At 66.8% G+C, this 19,402-nt stretch overlaps 1 protein-coding gene across 1 annotated transcript; it reads right to left on the reverse strand.

Annotated features, from left to right (window-relative positions):
• Positions 1 to 81: 81 nt before the first annotated feature.
• Positions 82 to 17,115, reverse strand: COL9A3 (collagen type IX alpha 3 chain). The gene is made up of 32 exons (XM_032350093.1): positions 16,986 to 17,115; positions 16,374 to 16,442; positions 15,179 to 15,214; positions 14,487 to 14,558; positions 13,919 to 13,972; positions 13,135 to 13,170; positions 12,879 to 12,902; positions 12,597 to 12,650; positions 12,198 to 12,251; positions 11,828 to 11,869; positions 10,759 to 10,815; positions 10,348 to 10,401; positions 9,760 to 9,813; positions 9,292 to 9,345; positions 8,984 to 9,037; positions 8,529 to 8,582; positions 8,063 to 8,116; positions 7,427 to 7,480; positions 7,285 to 7,338; positions 7,098 to 7,142; positions 6,928 to 6,981; positions 6,767 to 6,820; positions 6,185 to 6,238; positions 5,993 to 6,064; positions 4,945 to 4,980; positions 4,456 to 4,500; positions 3,689 to 3,721; positions 3,419 to 3,565; positions 3,242 to 3,296; positions 2,642 to 2,824; positions 1,509 to 1,586; positions 82 to 722 (listed from the first exon to the last, which is right to left on the reverse strand). Exons 1-32 carry the CDS (start codon positions 17,055 to 17,057, stop codon positions 532 to 534), a joined length of 2,049 nt encoding a protein of 682 aa, XP_032205984.1. The 5' UTR covers positions 17,058 to 17,115; the 3' UTR covers positions 82 to 531.
• Positions 17,116 to 19,402: the final 2,287 nt, after the last annotated feature.

Below are 19,402 nucleotides of genomic sequence, written 5' to 3' on the forward strand. Positions count from 1 at the left end.
CGGTACAGACTCACCTTCAAGAAATATTTACTCGGAGACAGTTTGCACACAAAAGAAGCAGGTAAATCAGACCAGACCATGTAGAGGGGGTGCGGTACATGAAACCCTTTATTTGTTAGACTGGGGTCGCTTGGGTCCGTCTGCCGTCTTACTGGGATTCGCTCTCAGTCCTCCCACGAGTGTGGTGCGGACAGGCGGCCGTTCCAGGCCGCCGCGTGCATGTGCCCCGTCCCCTCTCAGGGCTGGGGTCCAGCCGGCACACCTGGGCCTATGTCTGAGGTGCGCGGTGACCGCGGACGGCAGTCGTAAATGCGCTAGGGACGGCTCCGGACAACAGGTCGACGAAGGACACTCTCAGGGACCAAGTGTCCGGTCGCTGCCGTTGAGGACCGAGGGGAGGCCAGGAGGCCGTGAGGGCCGTCTGGAGGCCATGTGTCCCCGCCCCCGCCCCCAGAGCGCTGCGGCTCCTCGTGTCCTCCCGGGGCCCCCCGCTGGCGTCGGCACCGGCTTCTCGCTTCCTCCGGTTAGGTTTTAGGAACTTCTAGAACCTGACTTCTCCCCGCCGCCTCCCATGACGGCTCCTTGGCAGGCTGAGGTGTCACAGATGCCGGGGGTCCCCTGAGCGCCGACAGCACCGCGGAGGCCCGGATCACCTGGCGGCCCGGGCTCGCCGTGGGCCCCGTCCCGGCCGTCTCTGCTGATGCCAGGCACACCCTGCGGTCCTGGGGACGCAGCAGAAGGGGGGTGTCGACCTAAGCCTAGAACAGCCACTGAGCCTCCCGCCCCTCGCCCTTCTGTGTGCGGCTTATTCAAGACTGGGGGGGGGGAGGCGGGGGGGCCCGGGGCCTGTCCCCAGTGCCTCGGCTCAGACCGGAGCAGGGCTCCCGGGGAGCCGGGGATGGGGCTGCAGGGCTGCCTGGTGAGCGGGGACAGGTGACAGTCGGCATGGCCTGCGCGGGAGCCCTGTGGGGCGCGCACCTTGGGGATGGGCCCCCTGGGTAGGTGAAGCAGGATAGGGCAGCTGGGGGCGGGGGGCACGGAGCAGGGGTGCGGCCTCAAGGGCCGGCGGAAGAGAGGCCTTCTGGGCGCTCAGGGAGGACTGGAACGTGGTCTCCGCCCGGCCCACGGTGTGGGGGCGCGGGGAAGGCTGTGGGAGGGGAGGCAGGTGTCCTGTGAGGCTGGCCCGGGCTGCACCGCGGGGCCCGGGGGCTCCTCATTGGACGCTAAACCCTCAGGATACACGTGGGCCAACTTGGAGGGAATTCTGGAATGTAACCGACCTCGACGCCAGCCTGCTCTCACCGAGCGGAAACTAACTGACTCTGCCTGACGAGACCCGCCCAGGCCCGGTATCGCTCGGACGGGTCCGTCTGACGGTTCCTGACTGTTCCCGACCATCTGAGACGGCTTCGCCCAGAGAAAGACATCGTGACACGCATTCCCCACCCAGATGCAGCCCCGGGTCAAGTCCCAACGCCCTGGGAAAGCTGCCGGTGACCGGCACCCACCTTGCAGCCCCTGGTCCCCAGCCGGCCCGTCCAGTCCCGCGCCCGCCGCGCCCTTGTCTCCTCTGTCTCCCGGGGCCCCTGTCGGAAAGCACCGGACGTGTGAGGACCCGGCCGGGGTTCGAGGACGGACCCACCAGCGTGTCACCCGCCTTCTGACGGGCAGGGCTCCGCCTGGTGAGTGTCTCCTGAAGTGAAAACACGCAGAGAAGCAACACGACCCCCGGGAGAGAGGACGATGGAGGCCCGTTCGGAAGGGAGTTCGGGTCCCGCTCGGAGCTCGTAACAGGCCAAAAGGCCTTCAGATCCCACTCGGAGCAACCCGCGGCCTTCTGCTGGATGACAGCAGGGCCTCGCGCCCCAAGCCGCACCGGAGACGCTCAGAGCCTGCAGCCGTCCTGCGGCGGCACCACACCGTGGGACCGTGACCTCGGGACCGACACTGCATCTGTGAAGATGTGTTTGTCTCCAGGGCGGAAACTGTTCAGCCTCGGAGTTTCTCGAATACAAGGGCAGCGGCCCTGCTCATTCTGGAAGGACTTGCAGTAAACTTTGTCTCACCAAGGAAGAGAGGAAATCACAGTTAAGTTTCACTCAGAAACGGTTTTCTTACGCTGTTTCTTAGAAACAGAGCTCCTGGATCAGTAAGCCGGCGCGGACCGGAATGCCGAGCTCTAAGTCCAGAACTGGGGCCGGGAGGCGGGGGGGGTGGGACACGGTGCACACTCGGACAGGGGTGCGTGTTAAAGGCCGTTTTGGAAAAGCCCAGTGTCCACGAGTTCCCACTCGTGTCACCCACGAGGCCCGGTCCATGGGCCAGAGCGTCCGCGGCTCGGCGGGGGCCGGGACGGACCCTGTCAGCAACGGGGCCCAGCCATGAGGCCATGCGGTTTCTGCACTGCACTTCCCAGCGCTTCGGAGGGAGTTCTGTGTGATTGTTGCTTTTTACAACAGGAGCGCTCGCGTGCGTCAGTTTTTCAGGGTCGGATGCGGTTAAGGGTGAACGGGCTCCCGCTGTTTGTCCCTCACATTTTGTCTGCCCCCGCCCCCGACCGCTGTTCGGATGGTGTCCGTGGGGCCGGCGACATGAAGAAGGGGTTAACCGGGCTGCACAGAGGTCGGCGCGTCCCACTCACCTCTGGGCCCCGGGTCTCCCAGCTCTCCGGTGGGACCACGGTATCCAGGGGGCCCTCGGGCACCGGGGTGGCCGATGGAGCCCGGGGGTCCTGGGGGACCCGGGGGCCCCGCCGGACCAGGCCGGCCTGCAGATCCAGGCGCTAAAGGCTTCCTCAGGTGGGCGGCTAACTGTGCGATTTGTTCTTTTGGAAAAACAAAGATGCAAGCGCTTACTCGAGGAGGATCAGCAAAGGCCGCCCGCTGAGGCAGAAAAGATCGAGGCGCCTAACTCTCTTCGGGGCGCGGCCCCGATACTGCTCCCTCTCCCGCGTGCCCAGGAGGAGGTGCTCATTTTGGGGGGACTCCTTACAAATCCTGTGGCGCAAAGTGGCCAAGAGCTGGCCGCTTCGTCCGTGAAGGCTGGAAGGCGCAGGTCTCCGTCCCTGCTGACGGCGACCCAGACATCTAGACCCGCCCCCGTGCCCCCGCCTGTGCTGAAGCCGGGGGGGGGGGGGGGGGGGGGGGAGGGGAGCCCCCGCCGGGCGCAGATGGAGACTAGCCGCCCCCCAGGGAGGGGAGAGGTGGAGGAGGCCGGGTGCGCAGGGGTGCAGGGCACTCACCACCGAGCATCCCTCCGCACAGCTCCCGGATGTGCTGTTCGCTGGCTTCTCGCCCCTGAAATTCACCCCGTCAGTGCGGCAGCAGACTGGGGGCAGCCGGCTCCCCCCGCCCCACATCAGTCTCAGAAAAGTGACCAAGGCCAGCGAACACCACCCTCAACAGAGGGAAAGACGTACCGGGACTCCGGGCTTCCCGGTGATGCCAGGCAGGCCTTGTACTCCTGGGAAGCCCACGGGGCCGGGCGGGCCTGGGAGGCCCTCGACGCCACTGGTGCCGTTGGGACCCTGGATGCCCTTTGGGCCCAGCTCCCCTCGACTGCCGGACTAGAGGGAAACAGGACGAGGCAGGTCGGAGTGCACAGCGGCCAGCAGCTGCTGCCCCACCCCCGCAGGCCGGCCTGGCGTCTCCTTTGGACTTTGTTGCTGGAACAGCTGGCGGCCACTTACCTCTCCTTTGGGTCCGACCGCACCACCGGGACCCTGCAAGAGAGCAGTTGTCCATTGCGCTGGTAGCCGGCGGGTATTCGCTTCCAAAGGGCAGGGCTAGTGCGGGGGCGGGGGGCAGGTGGGGAACCGCCAAGAAACCACCCTCGGGGCTGCCTCAGGACATGAAGCGGCAACTTCCTTTCAGCATCCTGAGCAGTTCTCTCGCTGGGACTGTGTTCTCCGCACGGACGATTCTGTGACTTATTCCCTAACGAGTGTTTTCAGTAGCCGCTCGGCGCGTCTCGGCGCGTCTCGGCGCGTCTCGCTACACGCGTTTACTTTGTTCCCGTGTCCGTCGCCAGCTCGCTCTAGCAACGGACGTCTGGGCCTCTCTGTGCCCTTCTCCAACCGCGTCCTCTGGAAGCTTCCCAGCTGCACGTGCGGAGGGCCGTGGTCCCCCACTGAGGGGCTCCCAGCAGGCAGGCACGGCGGCCCCCATCAGGTTGACAGGGCTGGGGGCCGGGGCGGGGGGCCAGGGCCCGGGGGCCAAGGCCGGGGTCCGGCTGGTCAGAGTTGTCCAGGAATTCCGCAGAAGGACCCGTGCGTGCGCGCGCACATGCAGCCAAGCTTGTCCTGGCTACAGCCATGGGGCCCGCAGCCTCAGGGTCCCTGGGGCTCCCCGCGCTGCCCGGAGCTGCGGACGGCACCCCCACCCCCACCCCCACCCGGCAAACGGGACTGATTTACTCTCAGCTGTTGACAAAAGCGAGCGAGTTAATCCCACTCACCGGCTCTCCTTTGTCCCCCGGAAAGCCGTCGGAACCTGCGACGCCCTGAAACCACACGCCCCAAGGTCAGAGAGCGGCTTTCCAAGCTCGGGCGCCGGTCCCCAAGCCCTAGGCCCAGGGTGGGGATGCCGGCTGACTGCACAGACCGGCAGGACACACGGACCCTCTCTTGCCAAGCAGCATCTCAGGGGGCTGTGGCTTACTCTAGGCCCTCGACCACCACGAAGAGGGCCAGGAGCCCCCAGAGGTCACAGGCCCGGCCCCTGAGCCTTTCCTGAGAGCGTGCGCCTTCTGCAGACAGTCCTGGGGCCCAGACTCCACTCCCCCCTGACAAGGCCCCATTCCCAGAAGGTCAGCGGGAACACCCCCTCTCTGGGAGCTGGGGCTGGGTGTCCAGAGCGGTCCCCGCTGCTCAGAAGGCACGAGGCAGAGCAGGTAGTGAAGGAAGGAGGGAAAAAGAAGGGACCTGCCCCCTGGGCGTCCACTCACCTGGTCTCCCTTCGGGCCGGCGGCTCCTCCTGGGCCCTGGCACAGAGAAGGTCAGTGTTAGAGGGAGCTCGGGATCCCTGAGGCGGCCCCTCCAAGCTGCGGAGCACGGCGGGGCTGGGAAAGCAGGCCCTCCCCGGGCGCGTTCCCTGTCCGTGGCAGTGTTCTGTGCATGCCCGTCTCTGGAATCTTCCAGAAAAACGGTCTTGGGGGCCCCGGAGCATCGCATCCACGGTGCTGTGACTGTGTCCCAGGCCTCAAATCTGGCGTCGCTCCCAGTACCATGGGCCGTGCGCGGGTCATTGCCCACACGGAGCTGCCGCGTCACAGCGCCCAGAGCTCGTGTTGTCACCTTCCCAGAGGACCCGGAGACGAGGGACGGGTCTGGAGGAACTGCCAGGATTGCTCACAAAACATGGAAATAAAACCTGTCCATCTGCTCCAACAGCAGCAGAGTGAGAACTTGCCCGAGGGGCAGAGACGTGGCTGCCCCGACGACAGTGGAGGCCAAGGGCAGCGAGGGGCGGGAAGATTCAGGCAAAGCCGGTGGGCACAGCCCCCGGGGAGGCCCCAGCCCGGTTGGCGAGCCCCAGACGCCTTGGATTTCCTGCCTGGAGGCTGATGAAGGGCCCCTGGTCCGGCCACAGGCCCGTGGTTTCTGTGCCCCCCGCCCCTGCCTCCCCCTGCAGCTCCTCAGCCTCCCGCCTGCGGTGAAGTCTGGTGGCCAGCCGGCCATCGTGGGACCCTGAGCACACATCTGAGGAGGGCTCCAGGCTGCCCTGACCATCCCCAGACGACAGGGACCCTACAGCGAACGTCCCGACGGGCACAGGGTGCCCGGGACGGTCAGAAGCAGTGAGGCCTAACAGTGCCTAGAGCCGGGGCTTCACTTATCTAAAGTGTGTCAAGCAATCCTCGAAAACCCAAAACATGAAGCCCTGGGCCTCCCCTGGGCTCCACGGGGGCCCGCCAGCAGCGGGCAGGTGCACCGTGTGGGTCCTCGGGATGGAGAATGGGGGCGGGGACCCCCCAACAGGGAACGGCCACTCACCCGGTCCCCGGTGCCACCTCGAAGGCCCTGGGGGCCCGGCAGGCCAGGGTCTCCCATGCTGCCCTTCTGGCCCTACAGACAAGGACCAGCCTGTCAGCGCCCACATGGGAGCCTGGCGGGGACACCGCCCCCCGCCCCAGCAGGCCCCCCTGGGCTCACTGGGCATAAAGCCTGGCCCCAAACCTCACCCACCTGGAAGCCTCGGATACCAGGGGCTCCAGGAGGGCCTTGTGGGCCCAGAGCCCCCTGAAAGAGAAAGGGAAGAAGTGAGTTCTGCTCTGCTTGCCCCGGGGACGCTGGGCGTCAGGCCCGGAGGCTGCGGACAGACGTGGGAGCCCTGGTGGGGGGGCAGCTGGGGTTGTAGAGCTCGGCCTTCCCCTCAGCTGCCACGCCTCAGTCTTGGGACCCAGGTACCCACAACCAGGGCTGTGGGGCCGGCGTCCTCATGATCCCTCTGTCCGTCTATGGAGGCGAGGGCGGCATCTTGTGGAGCGGAGACCAGGCCGCTGACCTCGGCCAGGTGTGGCGACTTAGTCCCTCGGCACAGAGGTCTCCAGCTGGGCTCGGCCCTCACTGTCTTTCGGCTTTCACGGGGTCAGCCCACGGGTGCACCCAGAAGGCCTCCCCAGCCTGCACAGAAACCTGGTCCCGCGGGGATGCCGCGGGGTCAGCCCATGGGTGCACCCAGAAGGCCTCCCCAGCCTGCACAGAAACCTGGTCCCGCGGGGATGCCGCGGCACCCTTCCCCCGGGCCATCCTGCGTCCCTCACTCACCGCCGAGCCCCTGTGGCCAGCTTCCCCGCGCTCCCCGGGCGCGCCGACGTCTCCCTGCACAAGGAGAAGCGGAGCACCGGTGTCGCGGAATCCGTGGACTTGGGGGGTGGGGGACGGGTGGGGAAGGGGTGGGGCGGGGTGGGGAAGGTGGGAGGACTTACTGGGACGCCGGGCTCTCCTGAGGGGCCGGCCTCTCCCAGCTCGCCAGCTCGGCCCTGCACAGGACGCGAGAGCCCTGAGTGCCCACACGGCCCCTCTGTCCCGGCCCCGCGCTGCCCCCGCCCACCCGCCCACCCACCCACCCACCCACCAGGACAAAGAAGCCACATACCAGTTCTCCCTTCTCGCCCTTGGACCCTGCTCGTCCCGGGAGGCCCTGCACGAGTCAGAGGTCAGGGCTGCGGAACCCGCAGCAGAGCACCCCAAAGAGGGCCGGTTCCCCTGCACAAGCCCCCGCTTGGGGACCCAGGGGCGTGGACCCCCATCTCAGGAACACCGAAGGAAGCCCGTGCTCTCACCGGCAGCCCGTTGGGACCCTTCTCTCCTGGGGCACCACTGCGACCAGACTCTCCCTGCGGGAGATCGGGGACCGGCTGCTGAGGCCCGGGAAGCCGAATCCCGCAGATCCCCCGCCCCGCAGGCCACCGGCCCGACACCAACCTTCTCACCATCGAGTCCCGGCACACCGTCGCGGCCGTCCTTGCCTGGCACACCCTGGGGACGGGGGACGGGGTGAGGCCTGCTCTGCCCCTCGTTCCCCTCCTCCCCGGTCCCCGCACTGAGTCAGCAGACCCCAGGCCGCCCCACCCCACGCGGTGACCTGGGCAGCCCTCCGACTGCAGCCGAGGGCGGCTGGTGCATGACAAGAGGCCAAGGGCAGTGTGAAGGGTCCCACACGCTGCCACCCACATCCCCGCAGGGACACTCCCCCATGGCCTGGGTCACAGGTGATGGAACAGGCTTGGGAGCCAGGAGGAGAGCACAGCGACTCCCTCGTGGGCCCTCCCTTCGTCCTGCTTTCCCCGAGAAGGAGGCCGGAGGAGCGTCCGGGGGGCCTGTCCTCGCGGGCTGGGGTCAGGAGGGGACGGGAGGGGTTCAGGCCTGGGCTGAGCGCCCGCAAACCCTCAGAACCCTCCTGGCTCCAGGCCAGGACGGCACGGGGCATGCAAGACCCTCCACCTGGCCCCCGTGCCACGAAGACGCCACGGGTGCCCCGTCGTCGAAGGAGAGGGATTCTCCAGGGGATGGGTGGGGACCCAGCCTCCGCCCAGCGCCAGGGTGGCCCTGGGTACTCACCGGCTCTCCACCCGGGCCTGCTACCCCAGGGACGCCTTTGGGACCAGGCCTGCCCTAAAAGACACACAATTGGCTACATTTTGGGGGGAGCCTGAGAAAGCTCCTCCCGGGTGCCGCCCCTCAATCCCAGGCAGGCTCGCGTCGGGGACAGTGGACTCCGGGGCCTGCGTGCTCAGGGCTGGGGGACGGCCCTGCTGGCCCAGCCCAACAGCGGGGGAAAGGCCTGCGGATCCAGGACCCAGCCTCGCATCCCATGCTCACATCGGCCGCCAGACACGAGCTCCTTAGAGGCCCCTGGAGAACTGCCTGGGACCCCGTGGCCAGGCCAAGCTGCTATCCAGGGACGCACCACCCCCAGGAAAGGGCAAGCCCCCCCCCCCGGCACGTGTCATCTGGGCGTCCCCCCCCCGCCCCAGATCAGGGTGTTTGGAGGAAGGAGCCGGAGAAGCTAGATTCTCTTACTTACAAGGTCACCCTTGGGGCCGCGGAAACCCTCAGGGCCTCTCTCGCCTCTGTCACCCTGAAACGACCGGGAGCGGGGGGGGGGGGGGCGGTGGGGACAGAAAGTGAACACCTCGAGCAGGTTGGAGAGCCGCCCTGCGGGGAGACTGACCGGGCCGGGCCCCAGAGGTGGTTAGAAGAGCAGGACCGATGCTGCCAAGGACCACGGGGGCCAGAGGGGCCAACCGCATCCCGTGAGTGTCCAGACAGAAGGATACCAGCTCTTCCAGCACACTCGACCCGCCCCCAGGTGTGCCCACTGCCACCTGCTCAGGTGTGCCCAGGGCTATGGGCCACGAGAGGACTCAGTCCCGGGAGGGCCGGCCCAGCGCGGCCCAGTGGGACTGGGGGAGGCGCCGGCGTGCGGAGGAGGAGAGGGACCGAGAGCCGTGGCTGCTCTCCACCCGGATGCACACATACCACTCTCCCCGGGGCTCCTGGGATCCCTGGCGGCCCTCGGAATCCAATGGGACCCTGTGAGGGAGTGCGGGGGTATCTGGGCCTCTTGTCTGGAGCCTGGCCAGCGTCCCTCCGAGGCCCTGGCTCCATCCAGAAAGATCTCGGCTCCAGCAGCCCCAACCAGACAGCCCCCAGCAGGCCCCTCCTCACTGGCCACCCAGAGGCCCAACCCTCTTCCCCCCCATCTTCCAGGGCCTCCCCGCAGCCCCTCCCCTCCTGAAGGTGGCCTCCCACAACAGCCTGGGCTGATCTGAGATGGCCAGACTTACCCGATCCCCTGGGGGTCCGGCCGGCCCTGGCAGGCCCCGAAGTCCCCGAGGTCCCTGTGGGGAGAGAGCTGGGAAGGCAGGGCTTGGGCCAGCAGCCTCTGCCCCCACCCCAAGACTGCATACCCGCTGGGCGCCACTGAGGGCCCTATAGTCTTCCCTAGGAGCACCTGACCTCAGGCCAGCCCTGGAGGGGGTGGGCAAGGTGGTGGAGGAGGGGGCCACAGGCGAAGGGGGGGGTACGGGGCCACAGGCCCTGGAAGGGGACAGGGGAAGGGGATGGGGCCACAGGTCAGGGGAGATGGGGCCACAGGCCCAGGGGAGGGGGCCTGGGACTTGCAGCCTGGCAGACGCAGGACCCTGGCCAGTTCCCTGCACAGGGACCTGGCGGACGGTCCCCTGCAGCCCTAGGCAGTCCAAGGGGCTCCGATCCCACCTCCTCACCCCTGTCCAGCTCCTCCCCCTCCTCACCTGCTGCCCCACAGTGCCTGGGATGCCAGCAGGCCCAGGGGGGCCAGGATCGCCCTGCAGTGGAGATAAAGGGCTATGAGCAGGATCAGCCCAGGCTCTTGCGGCACCTCTCCGAGCCCACTGCCCACCCCCAAGCCCACACAGTTGGGGCCATCGCCCCACTCACAGCCTCCTGAGGCTCCTGACCCTCCGCCAGAGAGGCCCTCAGGCTTTCCCAGACGCCCCTGCCCGGCTGGCGTGGGCCCTTCTGCCGCCCATGCAGTGGCCTCCCTGGCTAGAGATGCTGCCAGCCTCCCTGGAGCCACGGGAGCGGCCGCCGGGGCAGGGCAGGAGCCTCCAGGAGACACTTCTTCCACCTGCCGGAGGGGGCGCCTGAGCTCGGGGAACCACGTGAGACCGGGCAGGCAGGGGTGTGTCCCGGGACCCTGGCCCAGCTCGCCTGGCTCTGACCAGCTGGGCCGTACACGGCGCACCCCAGATGCAGCCAGCACTCTCTCCCTCGCCCCCCCATCCCTGGGGCCCTGCCCAGACCCCAGCCCCGGCCGAGCCCCCTCCCTCGCTCCGGCCGCGCCCAGGGCTCTCGTTCACCTTCTCGCCGTCCTTGCCGACCTCTCCTTGCTCCCCTTGGTAGCCGGGGGGTCCCTGAAAGCCAGCGTGGGCGGCAAGTCACAGCCCACCCCCAGTGGCCCCGAACAGGGCCTGCATGGCCGCCAGCCCAGGTGGGCAAACTGAGGCCTGGTCAGGAGGGGCAGGGCTTCCCAGTCCTGGTGGCCACGCCAGTGCCCACCGGTTAGCACTGGGGAACGGGGGGTGCGGACAGAGCGAGGCCCCCAGGCTGGGCCGGAAGTCGGCCCTCCTCTTCTTCTGGAAGGACTGGCAGACTTTCTGGACCCTTGTGTCCCCCCAAGTCCCCTCGGGATCTCAAGGCCCACACTGGACCAGGCTGCCGCCTCCTGTGGGGCATGGAAGGGGCTCAGTCACCCTGCGGCCGCTGCTCACCTTGAACCCCGGCATTCCTGGGGGGCCGGGGGGGCCAGGAGGGCAGATGGCTGGGCACTGTTGGAAGACGGAGCAGTCAGAGCCCTGGTCCACACAGCCCTGGACCTGACCGAGGTCAGCGCCCAGGGGCCCTCAGAGGGGCTGTTCCACCAAGCAAAAGGGACCATGGGCCACACCAGGGCCTCCTGGGACCGCAGACAGGGTCTCATTTAGTGTGGGGGCGGGGTGCAGGGAGGCCTGCCGGGAGCCGGCCCTCGGCGGCCTGGCCCCTCGCGGCCTCCTGCTCAGAGCCGCCCCCCGTTTCTTAGCGGACATCCAGCTACAGTGGCTACCGGCTTCACAGAGGGGCCTGAGTCCTGTGCTCCCTGCAGGCAATTTCAGGCCGGGCTTCTCCTCCGTGCACAGGTGTCCTGCAGGCGCACATGGGATGTCCACACCCAGGGGTATGGTGAAGCCCTGGGATGGCACGGGGTTTTCTAGATCATTCTACAGCTGATCCAGCACAGACCCGGTGCCATCCATCTCTGCCCTTGCTGCTCCTGCCGGGCCCTTCCCCAGATTCTGGACAATCTCCCTCTGGGACACCAGCTGGTCAAGCACTCTGGTCCCTAGGTGGGGCAGCTTCCTTCAGGAGCCCAAGACCTCTGCACGCCAGCCAGACGCTGAACCGTCCACCAACAGCCATGCGCCGTGGAGAAGGACCCGGGGCCACCCCGGACGTGCTTCTCTGCTTCTGGGAGTGACACACCTCCGAGACGGAGAGAAAAGGGAGTCCCAGGCACTAGCCCAGAGCCTTCTGTGCTGGGGACACCCTGTGTCTGTGCCAGCCGGGGTGGGAGACACTGGCCACATGTGGCTGGGCATTCCGGATGTGGCCGCACCACGGAGGCCCAGGCCCATTTACAATCCCTTCTCTCTCAGCCCAGATTCGTGTGGGGAGGCTGTGCCCAGAGCCAGCGCCGCCCGCACAGCCTGCACCCCCGCCCTCCTGTGGGTGGGGAATAGGCCACTCTCCGCATGGGTCCCCAAGGCACCCCAGCCCCCTTCAGAAATGGCTGTGAACGCCTACCTGAAGGTCGGTGGCGCCTTCAGGGAGGACCCCCGGGTGACCCTGGAACACAAAGACAGCTGACTTTGAAGCTGCCCCCCACCCCCTGCCCCTATAGCCCTGCCAGGGGGCTCAGGCCCTGCCTCTCCCACAGTGGCCAGTGCTGGGCACTCACAAGAACAGATTCCAGCTGCCTTTGGGGCGGAATGGTCACCAGACCCGAGCCCTGCCCATCCCCACGTCAGATGACCCAGCCACCACAGCCCTGGGCTTCACGCACATCCAGAGAGTGGACGGGAGTTATAGGGCATGGATTTGGGGGCAGGAGAGTCAAGCCCACTGTGCCTGGCACTTCCCCCAAGAAGCTCTGGGGCCCCTGCCCCATACTTACGGGGGGTCCTGGAGGTCCTGGGGGGCCAGGGAGGCCGGGTAGTCCAGAGGGTCCCTGGGGGTACGGGGTATGACATCAGGTGGAGCAGAACCAGCCCCCGCCGGCAGGGAGATGACCAGCTACTTCCAGAGAGAAGCCTCCCTCCCCTGTGCCCTGACCGGGACGCCCCCACTCTGCCAGCCTCCCCCCACCCTGGCCTGGTGCTGGTGTCCAAGGTGCGTCCCCAGGCCCAGTCTCTCCTTGTCCCTGAAGGTCAATCAGGGCTTCTATCAGGCCACAGAGAAAAGAAGGGGGGAGAGCAGGGGAGGGAAGGGCAGGAGAACGGGGGCGAAGCCCTTGGTTGTTGACAGGCAGGGCCCCTACTCTGAGCAATGGGGCAAGTCAGGGGCAGCCACTCACCGGGGGGCCCCGGAGACCCATTCCACCTGGGACGCCACTCTCTCCTGCTTCTCCCTGGGGCGGGGGGAAGGGAGAGAGACACGGGGGTCTGCACCCGCAGAGCTCTGAGGACCCCACACAGTGCTGGTCTGCCCCCTCGGAACAGGAACCCAGGCAGCCCGTCAGGCAGCTGCCCCTAAGGAGGACCAGAGCCACAGCCCTGGTTTGGGACCTGGCAGCCAGCTTAGCCCTCTGTGCTGTTGGCTTGCTGGGGGCTGGGGTGCAAGGGTGGTCAGTACTCACCGGGGGTCCGGGGAGGCCTTTGCCCTGCAATGCCAAGCACTGAGTCAGAACTCGCCAGGGACTGGACGGCTTTGCCTGCCAACCCACCCCTTCCCCTAAGACAGGTGGGGTGCAGGGAGCAAGCCCTCAGGGGGTGACCCTCCCTGGGGGAGAGAGGGCATGGTCCAGGGACAAGAGAGCTGGACACTGCCTCCCAGGGCTCCCGGAGGGCCCCCCTCACGCTGGTCAGTCCTGCTGCAGGGGAAGCGATACTTACCCCCAGCCCGGGAGGCCCCGGGGGTCCCAGACTTCCCTATAGAAGGAAACCAGGGTGTCAGGAGCAGGCTGGGCCCAGGCTCCCAGGTCTCCGAGAGCACAGCTGTTCCCCTCCCCCACTCTGAAAGGGGTCTCCATTTTACGGAAGACTGAGGCCCAGGGGGAACCCCGGATGCCCCAGGGGCCCGGGACAGGTCTTTTGTCAACAATCCTGCTGAGAAAAGTCCAGACTCTGTTGGAAGTGGACACAGAAAGCAGCACAGGTAGGCCAGGCCAACAAGAAGGCCCAGCCCCAGGGCTCCCGGAGCCCCCACTGGAGGGCCCCATGCCCGGTTCTGGTTACCAAGGAAGCCCGGGGACCCCGGAGAGCCAGTGCCTCCTGCTCCTCTGCGTCCAGAAGACACGGTCCTGGCAGTGGAGACCACCTCCCTACCCATGTCCCTGCCCCCCTGGGGCTCCCTCCAGAAAGCTGACCCCTACCGCCCCTCTTCCCAGGAAGCAGAGGCCGGGAAGGCTGGGTCATCCCCCCTCCCGAACCCGGTATGAACCTGAGGACAACCGTGACCAGAGGCCAGTGTGGGGCTTGGTGGGCTGTGCCTGTGCCTGTGCCTGTGCCTGTCCCTGTGACCAGAGGCCAGTGTGGGGCTTGGTGGGCTGTGCCTGTGCCTGTCCCTGTGCCCACTTCTGCACCCTCTGCCTTCCTGCAGACTCGGGGCCCAGCGGCACCGCAAACCGGGGGCTTCCCCCACCCCAAGTGGAACCCACACTCTGGCAGCAGCACTGACCCGCTCTCCAGGCGTGCCCTTGGGGCCGGGCGGTCCGTCCTGGCCCGTCAGGCCCTGCGGAAAGAGGCAGAGGGAGGGCTCGAGGGGCCACACGGGGAAGACAGGCCCCACAGAGCGCGCTTTCCGAACTAAAATGGGTCCAGAGGCTGACAAGGGCCTAGCTGTGGCCCCTTGGCCTCCCGCCCGCCTGCCGTCCACCTGGAGGACGAGCAGCTGGGGGGCCACTTGTCTGGGAGCCCCTGCTCCGGTCCCTACAAAGCCCAGCCTGGGGCTCCGAGGAGGAGGCCCGTCTGCTCCCGGACCAGCAGGAGCACTTTCCCCTCCGTCGTGGCGTGGCTGGGTGTCCGCCAGCCGTTCCCGCCGGCGCTGAAGGGTCTGGGCTGAAGGCCAGCGGAGCCCTGCTGGGGGACCTCCGGAGACCCTCGGGGACAGAGCAGGCACAGCTGGAGGACAGCAATTAAACTCGGCCCCCGGATCAAACCCCTCCAAGTCCAGGCCCGGGGCAGGGGGAGCGCAGAACGGGGCTCTCGGGAGGGGAGCGGGCGGGGGGAGGGGCAGGCACACTCACGTCCACGCCAGGCAGTCCCGGCAGCCCAGCCTCTCCCGGCTTCCCCGGCTTCCCTGGGGCCCCTTTCGGTCCCTGGAGGAAGGGGGCGGGGTGGGGGGGGCGAGCAGAGGCGTGAGAGCAGGTCCCGCCCAGACCCGTGGCCTTCACCAATGAGAGAAGCGCCTTCCAGCTGGGGCCCCGCCCAGCAGCTAGAGACTGGCTCCCGTCCCCCAGAGGCCCGCCCCGCCTGCTCTCCTGCGACCCCCTCGCGGGCCCCCGCCCGCGGCCCTCCCCAGCTGCCCCCACTCCCCCCCAGTCACACCGGCAGCACATTCACCAGGATGCTGTGTTGGCCAGCTGCTTTGGCCGCCCCAGCGAAGGGCCAGTGGGTCCCTCTGTGGGACCGCCCGTGTGCCCCGGGACCCTCAGCTCCCAAGCCTGAACAGCTCCGGGGAAGCTCGCTGTGGGACCTGGCCTGCCTGGCCAAGGACAGCTTCCAAGCGGGTCCAAGCCGGACCCTCTACCCAGAGACCCGCCGAATCCCACACACCCCCTCCCACCCGCTTCCTGGCCAGGCCTCTGCTCTGAGCCCTTGGAGCCCCCTGCACCCCACCTCCCCGCAGCAGGTAACCAGGGCCAGGGGTGGCGGAAGGGGTGTCAATGACCCCTCTGTTCTAGGTCCACCCCTCCCCTCACCGGAGCTGGACACTCACCGGGGACCCAGGCAGACCCGGAGGCCCAACTTCTCCCTGCACAAGGGAAGACACCGGCATGTGAGCAGTGTCTCCTGGTAACCCGGGCCTAGAAGGCCCCTGGAGATGACACGGGAGCATCCCCACCTCATGCACATCTGGGGGGCACTTCCCCTCTGGGGTCAGGCTAGAGGTGGGGGCTGGGGAGGCAGAGATGGACCCTGGGGACGCCGCCCCTACAGGGCCCACAGACCTTTGAGCAGGGTTCTGAGGGCAGAGGGAACGGGTCCCGCAGCCCCCCCACCAGCACCCACCAGCCTGAGAAGCTTCGGAAGGTGGGCTGTGGGCACTGAGAGGCCTCCTGCTCCTGCCTGATGTAGGGTGGCAGTCCCCCAAGACTCTCAGAGGCCCAAGGCGGCCCCCCAGCCCCCTCCCACCCACGACCAGCCGACGCTCTGCAACGTTTTTAAGGGGAGCCCTCCCCAGAAGGAAAGACTCAACTTGACTCCCATCAGCCTGGGAGTCTTATGGGGGGCCGGGGCCCAGCCCCCATGGGAGGGGCGTGGGGGGCCGCCATGAGCTGTCCCAGCCCTCCCTGCCTCCACCCTGCAGGGCTGTCGCTGAGCACCCTATGGGTCCAGGTCGGCCAGGGTGGGGGTGGGTAGGAGACTTGGGGCCATCCAGGGCCTGGGGGACTCAGAGAGGCTGAGGACCAGTTGCGGGGGGTGCTCCTGCAGTACATTACAGGTGAGGAGAGGCCTGGAGTGGGCCCCTACTTTTCATGGAGGTGGCTGGATTGGGGGTTCAGCCCAGATAGTCCTGGGACACCCACGGAGGACTCCGGCTCTGGGGCATTGCCAGCTCCCAAACCCAGCCCCCTCCAGAGCTGGCTCCCGCCCCTAGCGGCCTCCAAGACCCACCCAGAGGGACAGGCCCTGCACCTCCACTGCCATGGCCCCTCTGGGGACCCGGAGACACACACCTCAGTACCCATAGTTCCAGTGCCAAGTCTACATGCAGCACCCCTCCCTGCTCTGGGGACACAATCCCGGTGGGGCGAACCCTGAGCAGGAACCACCCACACCCCTTCCCCACTTTGTCCCTGCCCTGGGAAGTGGGGCTTGGTTTTGTCCCCATCAGGTCTGGGGGCTCAGGGAAGTTGGGGCTGGACTAGAACCCCACCGAACCCTCCCCGCCCCTCCCTCTCCCAACTCACATCAATGCCATCTTTGCCTGGCTTTCCAGGTGGCCCTTGGGGGCCAGGGGGTCCTTGAGGTCCCACTTTCTGAAATGGAGAAACATTGTTATGCAGCTGTGTCCTCCCCTGTCTCCCGTGGTGCAGGTCCCACCGGCCAGCCCTGGGTCGGCCCAACAAGAGTGTCCCCTCTTCCTGGGTCAGGAGTGGCGCTAGGGCCTGGCTCCGGGGGGCCCCCCGACCCAAGCCTGCCTTGGAGACCCCCCCAAAGCCTCAGGCCAGCAGGATCTGTGGCCTTCATCTTCAGGCCAGGAGGGGCTGGCCACTGCCCCACGGGAGCCTCAGGGAACAAAGGCGACATTGTGCCTCTCTGGTGGCGGTGGCTGACCCGGCCAGGCGAGGACAAGGCACCGTCCTGGGCTCGTTCCTGAGGTGTCTCGGTGTCCATGGGGGTGAGGGCGGCCATGGGCTTCAGGTCCGGGTCTCCAAGGGTCCTCGAGTTCCAGGCTCACTCGCTGGCCCAGGGTGGTCCCAGGGCCGGACCGCTCGATGCCCCATCTCAGAGCCCCGGCCTCCCCCCGGGGCCGCCCATCTCCAGTGCGAGCCTGGCGCACCTCTCCGGCCCGCGCTCACCTGTGCCTCGCTCCCGGTGGCGGCCAGGAGCTGGCCCAGCAGGAGCAGGACCAGCGTGGCGGCTCCGGCCATGGCTGTGCTCGCGCTCTGAGCGGCGCCGGCGGTGGCGGCAGGGGCTCGGAGCGGCGGGCGGGGCGGGCGGCGGGCCGGATGCCAGTTCCCGCCCCGCCGGCCAGGCACAAGCCCCCCATTCAGCAGGGCCCACCTGGGGCTTCAGCTCCGCCCCATACCTCTCCACCGCGCCGCCAGGGGAAAGAAAGAAACCCAGTGGCATTTTTTTGGCTGGCCTCTGAGTTAAATTTATCCCCGGGACTGATGAGTTACACACATATACCTTTTAGCAAAAAAGAAAGACGCTCTTTTCTCCGCCTGCTCCTCCGCCGGGGTAAGGAGAGGGCAACAACCCCACACTGAAGGGCTCCTTTGGAGAAGGGGCAGCTTCAGCCCTAGAAACAGAGTGACCTCCGCAGGGTCCTGAGTGGGATAGAGGCTGCCCGAGACCCAGGAAGACCCCCAGAGAGGGAGAGCATCCCTGTGCTGGGGGCCAGACCAGGCCCACTACAGCTCTCGTACTGGTACCCCGTCCTGCCTGGGCAGAAGCCTCAGGCCAGGCTTGCGAGGCTGGGAACACCTCCTAGTCCCAGGCTCCTACCCCAGAGTTTAACTCTCTGGAGTGCTTCAATCATGGTGTCCATCACTGGCAAAGGTCAGACTCTTACCCTCTTACCTGGCCCTCCCCACCACAAGAGAGAGCCAAATGGTGGTGCCGGCAGAGGACAGTAGCAGCACCGGGACCACGGGGCCTGAGCAAAGCTGCTAATGGACAAGACCTCCGAGGCTGGTGTGGCTGTTCCTGCTTTTCACAGTCTCGGGCAGCTCAGGGTCGCTGGGTTTAGGCAAACTCTGCTTCACCCTCGGAAGGCACAGGAGCAGCAGGGTGGGGGGCAGCACCGGGGGCCAGGAGCCTCCACGCCCACCCCAGGGGACTCCCACAAATCCAGGTCACCTAAAGGCCCACCGAACTGGCAGGATCTCAGCCCTGCCCACAGCCAAGTATCGGAATGTTTAGAATTCCCTGGGAAATGCTGCTTTGGGACTTAGAGCACACTGCATGAACGCTGCTTTCCTCTCTTTCGCTAGTCAAGGGCATTAGCGAGAGGAGGGGAAGCATGAGGTACAGATTCGGACCTGTGCCTGGACAGCTGAGAGGCTCACGAAGGCAGGCCTGTCTGCGGAGGAACTCCATTTCGGTGGGTGGGAGCTCAGGACTTCCGCGGTGCGTGGGTTCACAAGGGGCCAGCGGGTGGACGAGGAAAGGAATAGAGCAGCGAAGCAAACGGACTCGGTCGAGAACCTCGGCTCACCACTGTGGTGGACTGGCTGCTCACTCCCTCACATGGGGGCGGTGAGAATTCTATCAAGGAAGGCAAGAGAAGCTCGAAAGCTCTCCCCTCCAGCAGAGTTCAGGTCATCCTAGGACATCGTCAGACACCCCAGCCCTTCCACCCCACCCACAAGCCCAAAGCCTGGGGAGCAAGACTTCTTCCCCACCAACCCCTCCTCCCTGCCGCCCACCCCTTCCTGGAGCAGACTCAGAGAAAGTCCAGCTGGGTCAAGGGAGTGACCTGGTGCCTGAAGTCTGGCTCCAGCCTTCACCCCAAACCAGTCCCTGGCTCCACACAGTCCCTCTCCCTGGGGAGCTGCCCCTGCCTGGAAGCTGAGCCCCAGTGGGCTCGAGTGGGTCACGACCTCACAGCTGGCACCCCCAGGCAGAACCAAAGCATCACCCCTCTGTTTCAGGCCATCACCCTGGGTGAAGTGTGGGGGGCGGGCGGGCCAGAGTGACTGCCAGTCTCTAGGTCCCGCTGCTGGGCACAGGCACCCCCCCTAGGGTTGTTCCAATGGGATTTTCCTCCCTCTGGGTTCAAGCTTCTCCATGGAACCTGCGCTCCACAATTGTCCACATTGAGCATTCTCACCACTAAGGGCTCGGTGGTGGTGGTGGGGGCTGCTGAGGACTCAGTGTTGGAGGACCCCCTCTTCATCGTGACGTCGTCACCCCTCTGTGGTAGAAATTCCATCCCTGTGCCAAACTGAGTTCAGGCACCAGGGGACCATCCCCTTCCGCAGACCGGAGGGGCAGGGGAGAGCCAGCAGCACAGGACACAGCCTGCCTTAGCTCCAGCACCGGGGAACATTAACTCAGGGGCTGGCCCTCCCGCAAAATGACTGCCAGTCTGCCCACCTCTCCCACCAGGATAGGAGCTAACGGTCCACGCTCTTGAAAACGGAGCCCAAATCACAGCCGATGACTCAGAGCCCCTCCCCCTCCGGAAGAGCTGAGACCTGGTTGCTTCAGTGGTTCAAAGGCCAGGGTGCAGCCCTCTACAGGGCTCTCACCCTGTTGGTGCTGAAAC

Source organism: Mustela erminea, chromosome 7, assembly GCF_009829155.1.
Source record: "Mustela erminea isolate mMusErm1 chromosome 7, mMusErm1.Pri, whole genome shotgun sequence".
Classification (NCBI taxonomy): Eukaryota; Metazoa; Chordata; class Mammalia; order Carnivora; family Mustelidae; genus Mustela; species Mustela erminea.

Coding starts and splice junctions, on each gene's coding strand:
- COL9A3 (XM_032350093.1), bottom strand. CDS start 17,057: ATGGCCGGAGCCGCCACGCTGGTCCTGCTCCTGCTGGGCCAGCTCCTG. Junction 13,171..13,918: donor AGGGCACGCCTGGAGAGCGG/GTCAGTGCTGCT, acceptor TTCCTTCTATAG/GGAAGTCTGGGACCCCCGGG. Junction 10,816..11,827: donor AAGGCGCCACCGACCTTCAG/GTAGGCGTTCAC, acceptor GTCTTCCAACAG/TGCCCAGCCATCTGCCCTCC.